This window comes from Pteropus vampyrus, unplaced genomic scaffold, assembly GCF_000151845.1.
Source record: "Pteropus vampyrus isolate Shadow unplaced genomic scaffold, Pvam_2.0 Scaffold119, whole genome shotgun sequence".
Lineage (NCBI taxonomy): Eukaryota > Metazoa > Chordata > Mammalia > Chiroptera > Pteropodidae > Pteropus > Pteropus vampyrus.
Window position 1 is genome coordinate 655,405 of NW_011888900.1, and position 19,858 is coordinate 675,262.

The 19,858-nt window shown below is 38.0% G+C and overlaps 1 protein-coding gene across 1 annotated transcript in view; it reads right to left on the reverse strand.

Moving 5' to 3' along the window:
• Positions 1 to 19,858, reverse strand: part of DOK6 (docking protein 6) — a 201,267-nt gene that overhangs the window by 55,413 nt on the left and 125,996 nt on the right. The window contains exon 8 of the mRNA XM_011366043.2: positions 10,297 to 10,435. Within this exon, the coding sequence (XP_011364345.1) occupies positions 10,297 to 10,435 (139 nt within the window). The remainder of the gene's footprint in view (positions 1 to 10,296; positions 10,436 to 19,858) is intronic.

Below are 19,858 nucleotides of genomic sequence, written 5' to 3' on the forward strand. Positions count from 1 at the left end.
AACCCAGATTCCTCGGCTGTGACACAAGCAACATCCATCTGGGCTGCTCTGCATGGCCCGTGGGACCTGGAGAACAGGAGGCCTGCTGGGAGCACAGGACTCGTGCTGCCTGATGTGCCACGAGTAATAAAGCCTTTTGTCTCTGATCCAGGAGTCTCGTGTTTTCTGCCTGGCAGTTCTATGGTCAGAAACTACTCTGCCTGAGTAGTTTCCATATATTAAAGTTTATTTTTCGTTTTTATCTAATAAATAGCAATTTCTGTATATGACTTATAGTTATTCGAAAAGGTGCAAAAATACAGTTTTTCTCTCTACAGACACACACACAAAAGTCACTCTATTTCCTTCTCTCTATATTTGTTTATTTGTAAAATCTACTTCATCGAATACGAAAAGTGCTAATTAATTTCAAATTAGTAATTAACATGTTTCTGCCCATTTCCTCTTGAATATCGAAGTACTATTTTTAAATGAAAACGGAACTTTACTTGACACACACAGATTTCTCACGGTTTGATGGTTCTATAATTTATTTTCTCATTCTTTAGCTGTTTTTTAAAATTCTACTGATAAAAGTCCTCCTTGTCTCAGGGTTCATCCTCACCTTCATCTTTCAGCCCCTAGTCTTCCAAATAAGGAGGTTAATAATCTCCTCGACTTTCCTAGAACATCTGGGCTTCTTTCCGGTCTTGTTCGTTGTCTATTACTCTCGTCTTAGATTCCTCTGCACTTGGTTTAGTAGAAGAAATTCCTAGGCATTTACTCCATATGTATAAATAATATCTTTTTCTTATTTTCAGCTGAACTCCCATATTCTATATTTTTATATTCTTTAAGTCACTTTATCTGGCATTTGGCTCAGAGATCATGTTCACTATGCAGTTAAATCCTCACAAATTTCTCGGGAGATAGGAAAGGGATAAAGTATCCCTGTTTCAAACGAGAGGAGGCTGAGGCTCTGCGATAGCAGTTGGCCTTTCTAAGGCAATATGTCCTCAGGAACCACTGAGAATAGAACAGGGCTTCTGCTCTGTACTTCTGTGGTTCTCTTGTTAGTTAGTCTGTTTTACCGTCAAGAGAGTCTGTGCGATGTCTTTCAAATGAAGTTGCATTAAATAGTATTAAATATTCCATTATTTTTTTGTGGAAGTCTGAAGTGGGCTGCAAATTCTTGAAGAACCTGCATTTAGAAATAGGGCATCTAGGTTCCATGCTCTCAAATACAGGCTGTCCGGCGACGGCTTTGGGCAGTAACTTCCTGTCGCTCTGACACCGTGTCTGCTGTGGGCATGCCCTTTAAAACCTTTCAGGCGGTTTCTTCTTCATTCCCCTTGTTCTGAGTCACTGTGTAAGTCCGACTTCTTTCAGGCTGCCCAAACAAACTGGGAGTCAAGGTTAGAATCCTTCTCAGAGAATCCAGCAGTTCTCATCTTACCGATAGAAAATCAAAATCCAGAAAATTTCGGGAATCGGCTCATTGTAAGGTCCCAACCACAGAACCCCCTAAATAGAAAAAAGTTCTCTTGACTTCTGAGTTCATTTCTCTTTAGACTTTGATGCCGTTATCTACTGGGAAAAATAAGCTTCCTTCCTGACATGTTATAATATGCGATGATATGGCCTTGCATTTTGAGAGGACCTAGGCTGAGAGGAAGAGGCAGGTAGGGCCCGACAGCTGATGTGATTTTCGTGAACGTACTGCCTACCGGCATCTCTTCTTGCTTGGACCAAAAAAAATTCCCCAGGCAACCTTTTAGCCTTTTGAAACTTGCCTTTCTGTTTTGAGATTCCAACTCCCTTGCGGTAAACATTAATGCTAATTTGTGTTTACCTACATAAAATTCATCTGGATAAAAATGTTAACAAGTTAATTTTCCTTTCGCTCTGTATCTCCCCAATTATTGCCTAGAAATTTAAAAATCATATTAGCACTTGGGACACTAATCTATGCAATTAGGGGAAGAAAATTTTAGCATTCGTAAATGAGCACTTATGAGTCATTCTCTACGTGCCTGGCAATGTGCAAACGGGTCATACATTATCTCGTTTAATATCCGCATAAACTGTCAACAACTATGCCATCTGAACTTTACAGATGAGGAAAATGAGGTTCAGAGGGACAATATAAGCTGTTCATGGTGACATAGCCAGGTACTGACATTTTTAAGGCTTCGAACACCATGATGTTATTCTGTCTTCACCCTAACTCATGGGAAAATAAATCGTTGGATCCCTTTTCTGTAGGGAACAGATTAGATGAGAGTTACACCATCCGGGTCAATTCCACTGGACCAAGGCAGGAGGGCGAGTGGCTCTGGCCCACGCTGCAAGCAGAACACAACACGTGTGGCAAATCACAGAGCTGTTAGCACAGAAGCTTTGCTGTCAGCAGACCTGTTACCAACCATCAGCTCCACAGTCATTTGACTTCAGGCCAGGTGCTTACACTTTTTTTTTTAAGACTCAAACTTTTCCCGATCCCTAAATTGAAATTAATATAATCCACCTGAATTGTTATAGTTGATCAGATGGTGCTTTTAGAGTGAAACTCACAGTGTTTGCCATATCTGAAGTGCTTGGGAAAGATCATTGCCTTATTATTGCTACTACTGCATGGGAGAGGTGGCGTAGACCACAGGCATCTACATAGAGATGTGGTCGAGACATGGAAATTTGTCCGAAATGAGCTATCAAAGAAATGACAGCGAAGGCAGAGGCATAAAATGGGATCGAAGTCTGAGAACTTAATAGAAGTACAAAATCCAAGAAATAGGACTATGAGGACTTGATAGTCAGCCCATGGGAGAGATGGGACGCAGGTGGGAGACAGGTGAGTGTGTGGCATGAGCTGGAAAAGAATAGCCATGGCCTTTTCTGTGTGATGGAGCTAAGCAATGCCTCATGCTGGGTGGATGGGTGTGTCACCAAGCTCCCCGGCGTGTCTGAGACAAGAGGGACTGAGTAGGAATATACGGTGTAAGTCAGAAACACTGCGAAAATACGGGCAGATAGGAAACATGCTAGTGTGACATATGACGTGAGAAATGCATGTCAGTGCAAGAAAAAAAGCGTGGAGATGCTTAATATGGAAATGCTGAGCGCGAGTACACTCGCAGTTGAGAAGGTCTAGTTTTATTGGTCCTTGGAAAAATGCTCATGAAACTTGCAAACTGGAGAGCAATAGGAACACCAGAGACCTCCAGGTGGCCAGGCTCAGCACAGTTTGGGTTCATTCAAACAGTCCTCTGAAGTTTGGAGGTTTGTGGGCAATTGGGTTCTCACAGATCTGACTTCATTTTCGATAGGGGACACCTCACATTTAATCTTCCATTGTATTCAAGATGAATGAAAGGAACTAGACGATACCTTGCTGAGTCTGTATCAGACTAACCAATAAAATGTAGTTTCTGCAGTCATTTAATGGAAGCTGCTAGCTGTCATTTAAAATTAGACTCCGTGGAAGATTATTTTTATTAGACTTGACAAAAAAGAGAATGTTATTGTTAAGTATTTTAAACCATGCATTGACCAAAATATTTTCATAGAGTATGAAAAAAGTTGGGCTTTAGAATAACTTCAGAAATTATTACAATCTATGTATTACAATCAATCTATGGACACCATTCTTATCTGTAATAGTAATGCTTTTAAGAATATATACATATATATATATATACCATCTATCTAGCTATCTGTAAGTAGACGCCTTTACAGAACTACTATTTGAATATAGAAACATAATAAATATACATTAAAACATTAAATTTCATAGGTGTTTGAAATAAAATTTTTGCTGTTATTCGATTTCGAAATATGTAAACATCTAGAGGCTATGGTAAAGTTTATATAATTAATTTTCATTCTCTGCATATAACGAAAGCTCAGACAAACTTTTAATGACGGTTATAAAATTTTACCTACTTAAGACTAAATTTTTTCTTTTGCCAGCGAATTAGCTAATAATAACTGAACTTTTACTAGAGACCATGTGGAGGCCTAACTCGCTGACGTCAATATTATCACTGCTCCTTGTTTCCTTCTCTAAGAGGTAACTACGACACAGAGAAGGCACGTGACTTGCACAAGGTCACACAGCTCTGACAGTCTTTGTCTAGTCTACGCGGTCAGTCACCGTGCTGTGTTGCCTCAGTGAATGCATATGCATTTATTAAATACGTCCCAGAAATCGATAACTATATTCATGTTCTTTGAAAGTAGCCTTAATTATCTTCCCATGCAATTCTTACATCAATTTATTAGATTTTAGTTTGCCACGACTGGACTACATTTTTTTTTTTTTTTCCTATTTTGCAGCACTGTCTCAAAGAGAAGACAGTCTGATTCTTTGGGTTCTATGTGTATATGCCATGATTATATATTTTTATGCTGAGTCATCTTGACTGACTTTTGAAATCGATTTTTTTCCTTTAAGGAAACCATTTTTGTAATTGCCATGAGCAGACTGTATGCCTATGAATAAGTAAGTCTATCGTAGTTAAAAAAAAATTCTCGTAGAGTTTCCTTATTATCGATTAATTCTAGCAATACGAATGAAAGAAACAAAATTGTATTTAACATGAAATTACCCCCTTTTATGTTAGGTAGTCATTTCCTTATACATTATCAACTCTAAACAAATCGATTAATTATAAAAAAATACATATATAAATGCATATTCCCGAATGACATCTAGAGTATCCGTGACAAATTTTAAGGAAAAAGAACATGAAGTAACTGAAATCCTCACTATGATATTGTCTTACAGCGCCGCTTAGCAAATGCACACACTGCCTTGTCATTAGTCCCTTCTCCTTTGTGTATTTGGAGAGAAATGTGCATTTGTCATTGTGTTCGTGTGTGTGTTTAGAGACAAAATTTTCTTTAGTATTCTGAAGCTGGAACAATAGTAAGCGAATGGATTAATTAGGATCGTGGGCCCACTTTCATTATCGACTGTAATAATTTGTTCTAATTGAGCGAATGTTGGTTTGTTACAATCAGTGTCCATCACTCGGAAAAATTAAATTTCATAAATATGTGAATGGCCTTTCCCAGCAGGAAACTGGTCATTGTCAATAATGAAGAAGGCTCTCGTCTTATGATTAATAATTGATAACATTGAGCCATAGATTCATGGATAGAACTTTGGAGAATGAATTAATTTGCAGATATTCTTACATATTAGCTATTACATATACCACTTGCAATCGCAAATCATGCATTTAAGTTTTTCCTAGAATTTCTTAAACGTCGATGAACATATTTAGAAAGCAGAGTGTAAAAAGTATTAACATTTTTCTGTGTCCTGCTCATCAGGTTATTATGCTTCCAGATTCCTCACATATTCTGTGTGGGAAAACTAACTTTTTTTTCCATAGCTAATAGAGATTCCTATAAAATGTGAGTATGTAGAATGCTTTCACTGGATTTATTTCTGGGGAACAAATATAGTGGACAATTTGGTGATGGACAGAGGGGAGGGGTGAATGGGGTGAAGGGTTAATGAAGTCCAAATTAGTAGTTGATAATTGGGCACGGGGCGCATGGCAGAGGGAATGCAGTCAGCATTAATATGATGTTAGGTGGAGGGCCAGGGGAGGGAGGGAGCAATTGGGGGGATTGTTTTATGAACTGTATAGATGTCTAACCAATGTACTGTATACTTGAAACTAATTTAAATAAGTAAATTAAAAAAAAAATGCTTTCCCTGAAAGGGACGACAAACTGCCCAGGATCGAGCCCACTCTGGGAGGCTTTCTCATTCCTTCAAAAATTAAAATGAGCACATGCTGCTTATGGCCTTGTGAGATATCCTTGAAAGGAACTGAAAGATAGTATTTAGCTACGGATGGGAATAACACTTTACCGTTTTCACACTACGTTTTATGAGTATTATGGTAGTATTTTATGCACTCTAAGACGCGAGCAATTGAAAGACAATATTATTTTAGGTAGCACCATAAAAGAATAGTGCTGCTAATTAAACCATAACTCACATTTGATTTGAGAGATGTTCAGATGTGGGAAAAAAATATGCATTTTGGAATTGATACAACATAATAGTAGTTTCCCATTCATGCAACTATTTAGACAAAAAAATTATTTCATAGGCTGTTAGTAGTTAATACTTGGATAAGTTTTATGATCAAGTATGAAACTAGAAGAGCAAATTCACTTAGTTTTGAGTTGCTATTGAAGTGAGCTTTCCATAAAGCCCGCTTCATCCTTTGTCTTCTCTCCTACACTCCTCTGCTTCGCCTGCCACCGAGAGGCACGTGGCGTTAGACACATCTTCCATGAGGCAGATGGTGGAGTAAGACAATGCCGCTTCCTCGTCAGAAATTTCTCTTCATCTTATAAACAGAAATAAGATCATTTGTTTTCAAATGATTATTATTCAAAAGAACAAGGATGATCTCTATGAAATGGAAACCAATTTAAACAAAGGTGCCATTTGTTTAAATATCTAACTCCAATAACAGCCTCAAATCTTTGACAGTACTCTCTCAGAAATAGCACCAGTTTACAATTTATTACCGTGGCTTAATTCTCCCGTGAATCCCCCAAAACAAAGCTCTCTTTCGAAAGAGACAGGTTTGGGATTAGCACATAAAGAACATGTAGAGACTACTGAAGATTGTGATCCCTTTTACTATCGTGATCATTTTCCATTCTTCGCTTGAATGTAGGAGCGAGAAGCTGCAGTAAAAGGGAAGGAAGTCTTCTCGTCCTGCAGAAATCATCCTCTAGGGAGGCTGGACTGAGGACCGACCCTTCAATAAGCTGATTATTCAAGAGATCAATCAGGCGCCATTGTCATGACAACAGGAACAAGCCCCGTTGGATTTTTAAGGATCTTCGATCTGCGATGGTGATTTCTTACCCATCTCATTAAATTAGTTACACGAAGGTGTGGAAAGCTTTTGATGTTTTAAGGAGCGAAAGGACATGAGATAATCTTACTCTGGGCAGTATTAATATTTCAATCCCACAAAATTCTGGGCCCCTAGAGAAGGAAGGAACTTTCTTGCTCATCTCTTGTGTCCCCTATACCACCAGGCAGGTACTGAGCACAGAGTAAGCACTCTACAAACTTGCGAATGGTTAATAAGTAGCTAACCTCTATTTAAAAAACTTAGCGAGTCAGTTAATATTAATTCTTTCATTATCATTCTCAGTGAAGGAAACCAGAATATACACTTTTAACAGCCTTACTAATTTAGTGATTCTTTTTATCTGATCGTCTGCAGTGTAAACGCACTTTTATTTCCACTGTTTTTCTAGATGTTACGTTCTTCAAGCAAGAACAGAAATACTGCATAACTTAGATTATGGTGATATATCAAAATATGTTTACTCATATGTTCTCCTAGAAGGAAGATAATAAAGGAGGGCAGAACAAGGTTTTACAAACATATGATGTGAAAAGATTCTATTGGATTATTTCTCCGATAGTTAAGAAATGGCCGTTGAGATATTTTTTATTCGTTTGTTTATCTATAAAGCTAGAAACACTCCTGAATCACCTCTCTTCAAAAGGATTCAAGTACATGCTTCGGTTGCCTAAAAAAAACTATACTTGGGGCATTCATTGCTTATATAGCTCATTGGTAATTTAATCTCGTGAAATCTTTTTGATCACATTAAAATATATATAAACATGTTCTGTCTGTCAGTAATTATCTTCCATGGCCCAGTTTTAAAACTGGAAGGTCGAAAAATGCGGCCATCTTTTCATTTTATACTAGATACATAATAAATGAAATCCAACTTTTTTTTTTTAATCTTAGATGGGTTTTTGGTACCTTTCCAACTAGCAAATTATACTTTTGTCTAGTTTATAGCACAAACCTTCATTTTACTTTAAATAAGCAAATGAAGAGTTATTCCTTTGTGACTATGAAGAGAGTATTTAAGTACTATTTCATACTTGTTGGAACTTCATTTTCAAGAGAGACTTGTGCATATAAAAGCATTCTTGCAAAAGGAATAGGTAAACTTAAGTCCTGGGAGCCTTGGGAACCTTTGCTTATGGTCGTAGAATTTGGGGAATTGGGGCAGTTTTCAAGTTGTGGTGCTGTGACCTCTGAAAATAACATCATTTGCTCAACTTACTCTGAAAATGGACCAGCTCTGGAGTAATTTTATGAGCGTTAATCCTTAGAGAAAAACAAAGCTGTGTAGTCATTTCTGAAACTAAACCAAGCGCTCCATTCCCATGTGTGAACAAGCTGATGGAGTCTCTGACACTGTGATTTCTAGTAACATGTGGATTCTTCGTTGAGCTGTATGGCGGCTGCTATTTAAACATCTGCCCACTCACTTTCCCCTCGTCTCTGAGCACCCAGACCCATGGTGTCCGGCGTTAGCTGCTGAGGTCTTAGTGAGTCTCTAACCAACCGTCTCTAACTCCTTAACAGCAATTGCTTGGTGCCACTTCTCAGTGGTACGACTTGGCAAGGCACAACAGCATCAACAGCAGATACTAATTCGATTCTGTTTTACACATTTTTTTGGCCCAAGATTGTTAGACATACTTGAGAGGGTTGAAGGATATTATTTAGCTTCACTTGGGAATAACAATTTAGTGTCGTCACACTACAAATCTTACAAATGAGCCACTGTCATATACTGAACCCTTTCAATGGTACCTTCCATGTATCAGGTCCATCCTCAGCAGTTTATATACGTCAATGTACAGGTGCCTCCCAACAATCAAATAAGTAGACCCATTACATCCCCAATTTAAAGATAAAGGAACATGAGACATTTAGGTTGCATAACTTGCCCAAGTTTACCCAGCCGGTAAATGGTAGAGTAGGGGACCCAGGACACAAACTGAGTGCTTTCTTTTATGGCAGATGATTACAGTGGCATAAAATAGCTCTTGGAATTTCCTTCATGAACATAAAATTTAAATGACTCAGTGTATGAGCATTTTGCCTGTTTAGAACAACTATATGTAAAGAAGAATTACAACTGTAAACCAATAGCAAGTGACATCACAGTTATTAACTTTGGTTGCAAGAGATTATTATCAGATCACAAATATGGGCTGATAACGAATGTGCAAGATTCTGAAATAATTTGAAATTTGGTAGTTATATTTTTTCCCCTGATTTAAGCCACTAGAAAAATCTCATATTAGATCATTGTCGCAATGGTTTAAATTTAAGCCAAATCTAGAAGACTGAGTCATACCAACCTCCTATTAACGACTCTTCAATTAATCCATGGTCATATTAATAATCATCATCCCACGGAAGGCCAAATGTCCTGTGCAAGCCTGGTTTGCACTGTCACCCTTAAGTGTTACAAAAGCTCTTTAAACCATATCCTGGATAGATAAAATTATGAATGTAGTATTGAGGAAATTAAAAACTCATTAAGTATAAGATCATTTGTTACAGTACTTTATTATATTTTCCAGTAAACTTTTTATATTTGAAAATGTAATTGAGAATTTTAAAAATCAAAACTATGTAGTACTGGATATAGAACTCTTTGGTTTTAAACTGAAAGAGAATTATTAACGTTCTTCTGATGAGTGGTCCACCTATTCTCCAAAGCCCCACAGGCCCGCTCAAAGATACGATCTAACATATCTCCACAAATCCTGAATATTCGCTTCTTAAGATTATAGCCCAGTATCATCCCATTGCTCGCTTTTCAAAAACGTTAGTGGTAAAGCTTTATAAATTTTTTCCGGCTACTTGTAAAATGTACTATTTCAGATTCTTGACTAAATTATGTCGTAGCTTGACTCGGAAGCTGTGGGTAGTATGGTTGGAGGGCAGGATGAGAGAGAACTCATTCTGTGGGGAAACGAAAAAGCTCCTCCTGCAAACATTTTATTACTGGCTCTGAAATATACACTGAAAGAGCCGAAGATTCAGAGACTCCAGGAGAAGGGAAAGAAAAAAGAGTGGAATCTTTTCTCGTAGGAACCGATTTTCCTAGTTATTCTGGACCTACATTTGATCATCCACCTATATGTGGAGATACGCGGGAAGCGGGGCTTCTTAGGTCATCCTCTACGCGCAGCCATGCCTTTTGGGGTAACCATGGCAACGGATCCTAGGTCACACATGGAGCACAGGGCTTCCTGTTAGTGGCCACAAATAACTTCTTTTGCCCTAAACTGAACAGGGTATTAGGGAGATGGGAGTCAGTAACCGGGGTGAGCTCTGGGGGCCAGGGTGCAGGTGGACACGGATGGACCCGCACGTACAGGGCGCACTCGAGACCCCCGGATGCTCGCGTCCAGGCTTTGGGTTACCGAGGGCGGGGCCTTACCCGGGCCTTCTGCTCCATCTCGAGCATTACTCTCTCATGTTGCTCGGCTATGGCCAGAGTCGCCGAGTGCACCTTCTGATAGATCATTTCTCCTTCCCGTGTCTGAAAAGTGAACAGTCCTTCTCCCGTGTCACACATTCTGTGAGAACAGAGACAGGGAAAGAGATGGGTCTGCGCGTGTTCAAGTGCACATCAGTCCTCCATGTGAAAGGCGCCCTCGCCCCGAGCTACCCTCCTCCCCGACCCCAAGTTACTGAAGCGGATTCGTCCTTGACCGAACCAACCGATCGGCCAGCTAACGCGTTTTTCAATGGCACATGGGAACGAACCTCAGGGGGAAAACCCATGTGCATTTGCATTTTCAAAGATGAAGCGTTCACAGCAGCATAAAGGAACAGAGGAACGTGGTTTGGGTGATTGCAGTGCGTGTCCTACCAATTTTAGAGAATAAAAGCAAATAATTGTTTCCTTTTAAGGAATTTCACATTTCTGATATCATAACACGATCTCCTACGATTTGATAGCTCCTGAAATTTAAAAAGCTTAAGAAAAATCTGCCATTATCTACTCACTGCAGTAGGGACCAAAGAGAAGACTATAACATTTTAGTTTATGAATCGGCACGCGTAGGCTGAAGCTTGTATTTAAACGGAGTAATAATCCTTAATTAAATCTTGGGTTAGCTTAGAAAAACGACATGGCAAAAAGAATACCTTATTTTATTTGGTTTGACTTCCGGCTCTGCGACTTACCGGAAGTGTGACCTTGGGCAAGTCGGATGAACTTGCCTGTACCTCTTTTCCTATCTCTAACTCAGAAAAGACCAGTGCCCATCTCAAAAGACCCTTACCACAGTGAAAAGAGTCCATACACAACCTGTTTAGAGTACTGCTTAGCGCATATTAAGTGCTCAAAGATGTTAGCTATTAGTATTTTCATCACTCGCAAAGTATGGAACTAATCTCAATATCCACCAGCATGAAATGGTTGGCTTAATTATGATATTTCTATCCGATAGACTACACAGCTATTTCTGTGTCATTTCTGAAAGCATATAATACATTAGAGATTCTTATTAGGTACATTCAAGAGGAAAAAACAATACAAATTACTTTTTAATTATTTAATTACAATTACCTTTTTAAAACACAATTTTTTTATTGGAATAAAATCACTGACCATTTGTCAGGCAATAGGATTATAGGTAAGTTTTACTAACAAAGAGTAATTCTAACCTGAAAAATATTTTAAATTAATATTTAAAGCCAGCTTTTAATTAATTAATTAATATATTTATTTTTTAAGCCAGTTTTTTAAATTAATTGGAGGTCTTTAGGAAGATTCACCTCACTCTCAATATGTTGTTCAACTCAGATACTGGATATAAACTGGATTGCTGTGTTGCTGGTTTTCAGGTTATACCATCAAAAGATTTGCATAAAATATTCATGAGGCCAAACCGTCTTCCAGCACCAAACAAGTTTCAGGTTCTTCTCCATGATTCTCAAAGGAGTTTTCAGTAGAATAGAAATGTCTCAAGAGGCTTCAGACATTACCATGGCTGTGACTGCCAACGCTTAGTGCCCCATAGAGCCAGCACTTAGCTTCTGAGAAGGAGATCTTAATAAAATTCACACAGCGTGAAATGGAAAGTCTGGGGGAAAAATGAAGAGTTTTCACAAAGTGAAACAAATGAGCTTTCCTTTGTTGATTCAGAAGAGTAAAAGAAATCCCACAGCAGGAGCAGGAAAACCATTGATAAGCAGTGAGCTCATTTTGTCTGAGGTTGAGTTTTGTTAGCTGTCATGTGAAAAACGCTGCCTCTTAGCCCTCGGAAATGAGATAATGAAGACGCAAATTGTTATTTCATACTCGGTCGTTGAGATGCAAAGATCTAACATTTATTGTCTTCCTGAGACTTAACTCTGCCCAGTGAAGGAGTTTGAAGGCTTGGAGAAGGGTTTTTTCCACCCTATAAAATAAAAACTATTGTAGACTGCATCCTTTGATCAAGAATAAGGAATTAAAACATGCTGACATTAAATGGCCAAGGAATTTTCGGTAAAGGTGCTCCTTCTTCAATGCAGGCGCCTCAGCTAAGCTGAAGTCAAAATTCTTCAGTAAAACGGGCTCGAATTTATGGCTTTTGTCAGCTGTGTTGGAATATACAGTTCAGTTTTCTTGTTGTTCAGAACATGTTCTTTTGAGGCTGCTAAGGAACGGATATGGAGATTTTTTTTCTTATAAGCCTAAACAGTTTTGTGGTAGCCAGACAGTACTAGAGAAGACGATAAAGGGTCACACAACATAATTCTGATGGCTGTCACCTTAGTATTCAACGTGTGGTCCACATATGGCAGGCAGCACCTGCATAGCTGGGCGCCTTCCCAGACCATCCCATCGGAACTGGCGTGTAACGACATGCCCGCGGATTCACATGCACATTATAGTCTGAGAAGCACTGACCTAGAGAACTCTGCCCACGGGTCACTATGACATTAAAGGGGACTGGGAGGTGACACTTGGGACCTAAATGAGGACAACCTAGAAGCCACAGCTTAAGACTGAGACTTCTGAAACTGAGAGTTAGAAATAAAGAAATTTGAGAAAAAGAACAAAAACCCTTTCCTTAACTTGGGAACACCTAGTTACGTTTGAATATCCTAACCCCCTCGTCACTAACACACACATTCTTCAGTTCCATTTATTTAGAGAAGAAGTGAAAACATGGATCAAATATGTTTGTCCTGATTCCAGCTGAGAATTCTATGGAAATTTATAGACAATTACAAATGTTATCTATCTTTATAGTTAACAAGGTATAAATTTAATGTATAAATTTAATACTTTTTAAATCTAAAATCAAATGTTAAAGAATATAATCTCAAGTCCCTTTCAGCTTTAAGGAATAGTCTAGAGCCTTATAAAATTTCTAAGTAAATAGGACTGACACGCTTATTTCTAGGTTTTTGTGCTTTTGTTATTTTGACATTGTGATATAAGGGACATTATAAGATTCAAAAGACTAAGGGCACAAATTTCAACTATCACGTCATGACTTGTCTTATCCACCTACCACATATTCATCCAGTACTATAAGCCAGGTGTTGTCTTGAGCCTGGGGATGAAAATCAGGGAAAAATATACATGGCTCATTGCCTCTGAGCCTTTCCAAGGAGTGGGGAAGCTTAGCATCATTCTAAGAATGACACACATACTGCATAAGTGCAGCCAGGGAGAAGTACAGGGCCCAGGAAGGTGATGGAGGATCGACCTATGTACCCCTCATCTATAAAATGGGGCAAGAGGACTTTGTCATGAGATCATTCTTTTAATGAAACGATGTGATGTATGTGATAGCGGCATTGAAGGGTTGATTTGGCAGCCCTCAGTTTGCGATGGTTCCTTGGCTGACTTCTGGAATGCAGCCTCTGAGCCTCTGGCCTACTCTACTGGGTGACAGCATTTTCGTGTGCCTGAGGCCTTCAGCCATGCTGTACTAGTTTGACGAAATAAGTTAATTTTAACAATGTGACTTATGGGGAACAATTGTTCTGCTCTGGTGGAGGCTGGCGTATGAGTAGCTGAGGTCAGACCTGAGGACGCTGCCTGCCTGTGTGACTGACCTTCAAGAGTAAGCTTGGCCACTGAGGCTTGGGGTAGCTCCCTTGGCTGACAAGACTTCATGAATGTTGTCACACACCATCGCTGGGAGAAGTAAGCATGTCCCCGTGTGACCGCACTGGGATGAGGGCCCTGGAAACTTGTGCCTGTTTCTTTCTGCTCTGCATTCCTGTGCCTTTTCCCTTTGCTGATTGTTATCTGTACCTTGCACTGTAGTAAACCATAACCGTGAGTATAAATGCCTTTTCTGACTCAAGTGTGTCTTTTTAGAGAATCATTAAGCCCGAGGATAGTCTTGGGGAGCCCTCCACCTAAGACAGCCAGCCAATGACATGTCAATACATTATTGACCTAAGAATCTAAAAAATCTTAGCCTTTTCCTTAAAGGGCTCTTTTCCAAATTCTATTCCTCTAGGGATCTAAGAGAATAATCTCTTTCCTTATCGCACTCAACAACTCACTTCCAGCATCACTTGTAAGAGCGGCCCTGCCGGTTCAGGACTCTGTTGTGTTCTTTGAAACAAGGAAGAGTAGAGCTCGTGCGGCTGTACGTTTTCACAGGAAACCAAACCGCACGTGAGGTGCTCCACGATGTTCTCACACTTGGCTTCCAGGGGAGAGGCGGCCCTAAATGTGGTTCCCGGAGGCGATTTCACTTGGGCAGTGTCCCTAACAGACCCCAGCCCTCCTTCCTGCCTTTGCGTCTCAAGCTTAGCTCTTCCAAGTGCCAAACACGAGAAATTTACCAAGTCAAACGTTAAAGACATACTTTACTTTTAAAACATAAAAAATGGATGCTTTAAAATAATTCTCTCTGGGTCTACAGATGAATCTGCAGACCTCTGGCGATTTTGTCCACCTTCACAGCTGCATAATTTCATCCTCGCTGTACGTCTGGCGATTTTGTATATATATTTAATGACCAGATATTTATCCTCCATGCACACAGATATCTTAAACTCTCGGAAATGAAGTAGAGCAGGAGCATTTTCCTGAAAACCCAGTGGTGTTTCTATTTAGTATTTAAAATTTAATGTTTAATTATAGAAAGTAATGAAATTCTTAAAAGCACAGCTTTTCTGCGGAGCAGTTAAAACCAATTAACGCTTTTATTCCATTAACAGTTTATTGTCATCTAACAATGCTAGCAGCTTATACTTTCTTTTAAAGCAGTTATGAAAAGGCTGGTTTTTCTCTGAGAGCTCTTGTGAGTCAGATTTTGATCCACGGCAAACAACTACAAGCAAAATGGACAAACAGACAAAAGCAACAGTATTAAAGTCCAGAATGAGACCTGGCTCACATGAGAATTAAATGTGTGATGGGAGGATAATTTCGGATCTGTGACAGAAAGCGAACTCTTCAATAAACTGTGTTTGGACACTAGCCATTTGGAGAAACATTTGGATTTACGTCTCTAACTCCCCCGATACAAATTCCAGAGAAAGCATAAGAAAAAAAAATACTAGAAGAAAACAGAGAAGAAATCCTACATAAACTCAGAGACAGGAAGGGGTTTTAAGCTGTGATCCAAGCCAAAAAGTGACGAAAGAATAAAATGGAAAAATCTGCCTGTGACAAAAATTCAAAAAATAAGAAAGAAATTCTAAGATACCAAAAGGCAAATAAAAAAATAGGAAAAATACTTGAAACTCATAACACTGATAACTTTTCATCTATAAAATAAATATGCCAGTACTTTATTCACATGGTTGTTTGAGCATTAGATGAATTAATATATAAAATAAATATGCCAGTACTTTATTCACATGGTTGTTTGAGCATTAGATGAATTAATATATACAAATCCAAAAACAGTATATGTAACATATTATTATTCTTTAGCTAGAACTGCTATTTTTACTACTACTATTACTCAAATAGTTAGATCTCTAAATGAAAAACAAGGTGGAAATAATACATATAGTGCTAAAATTTTTGTAAAAAAGTATCGTGGAATTTATATACATCTTTGCTTATTAAAGATGTAAGCATTAAACTCTGTAAGCATGCACAAAAATCTAGTGTTATTTATTGGGGTGAAGTCACCGTGACAGATGGCGTATAACTATGGGAAGGACACTTGTCACCGGTACTTCTTTATGTAAACAAATGAATTAAGTAAAGGAATGTTATCGACTTATTAAATTGGATGAATTAAGATTAAATTAATGTAAAATTTTTAAAGCAAGATCAAAGGACTTTTGCAGGATTTTTGTGAAATGTACTATGTATAATATGCTTAGCTCAGTCTCTGTCACTTAGCAAATACCCTTTTACTGTTAAACTTATAAAATACTGTTCTGGTCATTAGGGGCCCTCCCTTCTAATTTAAACATACACACACACACACACACACACACACAGAGTATACAGGTTTATAAACATTTAAACTCCTTCCCGTGTAGCACAGACATACAATCTGATTTTCAAGAGGATGGAGTCTGAAGAGAGTTCTCTGGTCTGTAACACATTTGGAATAACAATGACAATCAGAGCGATGATGAGGATAATCGCAGCCAGCATTCATGGAGCATTGACTTGTGCAGTATGTGCGTCACCTCACTGAGCCTCTCAACACCCTATGAAGCTCCCAATGCTTCCCATTTTACAGAAAACACCATCACCCTAAGGAGGTTAAGGAATTTGCTCAAGGCCATTAAAACTTAAGTTTCTAAGCTGTGATCTGAATCTAGCAGTGTGATTTTGGAGGGTAAGCTCATTATCACTAAGCTAGATTGCATTCATTCCAGATGGGCAGAAAAGCATGCATAATTCTTAAGTTATAAAAATGTTTGCAGTGGAGAGAGAGCGAGCTCAGGACAGGGCTTGGGCTGAAACATTTTGAAAGTCATCTCTCTCCTTGCCTCTGCTCTTTTTCTGTCAAGTCAGGTTTCTAGGGCATATATCTCAACTGGTATGCCAGTAAAATGCGCATCAAGGTAAATCAATCAATCAAACTATAGAATTGGAATCAAGCCCTCAATGTCAGGTCTTTGTAAGGGAGAAGTGTAGTAGCACATTTGCCTTCTTCTCTGTCTCTAGGCTGGGTGACTATATGACTCCAAACATTTAAGGCAGACAATGACTATTCTTGGTTGATTTCACCATTGGTGTCCTAGAGTTGTGATGCTTTCCCTCAAACAAGGTGACAAACCTGAGCCTCCAAGGACATCTTGATTTTAGTCCAGTCTCTGCTGCAAATTAGCTTTGTGAAATGCCATTTCGATCCTTTATAAAATTAGGGTTTTTAATGAAAGAGTTGACCTAAATGATCTCTAAGGTACAAATGTGACCCTGGTTTCTGCAGTTCCTCCTGTGTACCCATTTATATTAATTAAAATACCTCAATGTTTTCACTTATTTTCAAAGTTTTTATTTTATTCTATTCTATTTACTTTTTCTTACTTTCAAATTTTCTCTCGTTTTTTTTTTCAACTCAATGAAAAAGCCAGTTGAGTCTCTCGGAAATCATCTGAAGTTTTGGCTTTAGTGAATCCCTGAAAAATGTACCTATAAGATGCTCTTTTATTTACCTTCCTTTCTGCCTCAGAAATTGAGAAATGAAAAATCTACCATGTGAAGATATAAAGTAAGTCCTAAGACTTTAGCTGCTATTTAATCACCTCAATACATGATTACAAATTATTACCATTATTATTTTTACTATACTGTTACATTATACATTTATGAAGGTTTAGTAAAAAAATTTTTTTAAAAATGTACAGCTAATTTTATATTCATCCTTTATACCTATCTCCCAGTAGTTTTATTGTAAAAATATTGGAAATGCCTTGAGAAGGAGGAGTTTTAACATCCTCAACTCCTGAGTGTCAAATCAATAAAGCACTTAATACACTCCATTTATGTTTGTTGATAGAAATGAGTTGAAAATTATCAGTACGTGGCTATCTGATAGTACTGATTTTGTAGTTCTTGATAGGAAAAAAAACAAAAACAAAATAAAACATGAAAACAGAAACATTTTTTGAAGAACAATGCCATGGTGTTGGAGTGGTCTTCTGATAGAGTACCCCAAACAGTCAAAAGGAAGAGAGAGAACCGACACGTTCTTATGTTCCCAGCTGATGTGTCCTTGGTCCCATCTTAAAATTGTCTGAGGGAGTCTGTGTGTCTATCATATGCAACAGCTACCAAGATATATGCAAATTTATTTTTTTGGGGGAAGAGCTAACGGCAAAACAAGTCAAGCAAAAGCTTAAATTATATCGCTTAGAAGTTATACTTCTCTTTTAGAGTGAATTTGACTGTCAAGTCATGGTTGGGAAAGTTTTACAGTTGGACAGGCAAGGTACTCATATTTGGTCACTGAATTAGAAAAGAAGAGTTATGCCTCCCTTCACCATTTTAAGGGGAACCCCAAAACGAGATCATTATATTCCCTCCAAGCAAAAAAGCATGTAATCAGGGTTTAAAAATTCCATTTTATCTTCTTTTTGCTGTACACATAGTTAATTAAGGTAAATTTTTAATTAAGTGAAAGATACTTTCAGTGTCCCAAAATAGAAAAAAATTTAAGACTATACTTGATTTTACCTTAATTAAAGCTTGTCTTTTTTTTCTTAGGTTATATTTATATGTTCATTAATTGTTTTTGGACACCATCATATGTCAGGTACCATATTAGCTTCTGGAAAATGTTTTTAAAAATCATACTTAAAATATAAATAAGTAAATAAACATTAATTCATGAATTGTGTATGCTCTTCTTATATATTCATACATATATTTTCCTTTAAAAATTGAGTAAATGAGTAGACGGTTATATAAAATATATAACATAATAACACATTTTGGAAATTAAGAACTGTTGGCTATTCTTATTGTGTTAAAATTTTCTCTAGAGGTTTTCAGTCGGCAGATCACTCATACAGTACACCTTTTAGTCTTTTATTGGCATCGTCAAAACAGGCCACCCAGTCAAATGGTACAACACAAATCATTCTAAGATACTGAGGGCAAATATCGATTTACATTACAGAAGATGTGAGCATATGTTTAAACTGCACCTTTTCCATTTGTTTTGAATTATAAATAAAAATTTAGTGCCATGATAAAAAAAATAAGTCTACTTAAATTTTAAAAATTGAAGAATTTCAAGTGCAATTACCTAGATTTTCAAAAATGATGTCAAATGTTATTATTCCAGCTTAGTAAATTTCAAAACCTTAATTTTAAAACTTCATTTAACACTTTCAATTGTATTCTTTAAAAAGTATAAATTGAAAATATGGTGAACAGGTCATTTGAATCTCGAAAGTAGAAGCTAAGAAATGGGGTCGATATCTCCCCGTCATAAATAACAGTATCAGTTATTTTATACTAATCCCTGATACCTTCAACCTTCTAAGGTATAAGATTCTAGTGTTTGTCAAGGTTCATACTGATGCATTCTAGTTTAAAATGAACCGGTCGTCTCTGTTTCCCCTGATGAGTCAGGTACAAAGCTGTATGATAACACTTCTAGCATCTCGTCATCCTTATTTTTACATGCCTTCTTCCCAGTTAGACCCTTATGCCCTGAAAGGAGATGTGGGTGGGGATGAAAAGAAAAATTGGAATAAACTTTAGAGGCTAGAATATTTCAGTCTGCCGAAGGGCACGTTGCTATTTGAGCTGCAGTGGGGGTTTCCATCCAGGATCCTACAGAAGGCAGAGCAGGCTGCCAGATAGTTAGGGACAGTGAAATACTGAAAAGCCTCAAAGAGTAGGTATGAGAAACAGGGAACAGTAAGGGACTAAGAGACATCCTTATGATACTTCGCTTGCTAGGAGTTGTGTAATTAATTCTCCCTTCATGACTCCTCTTAAAAAGACCATCAATAATCATCTCTGATACTTTCCAAGGCATTGTAGAATTGCGTTTATATTTATTTTGGGAGCTCTGCTTCCAGCGCGGCTGAGTAGGCTCCTCCCA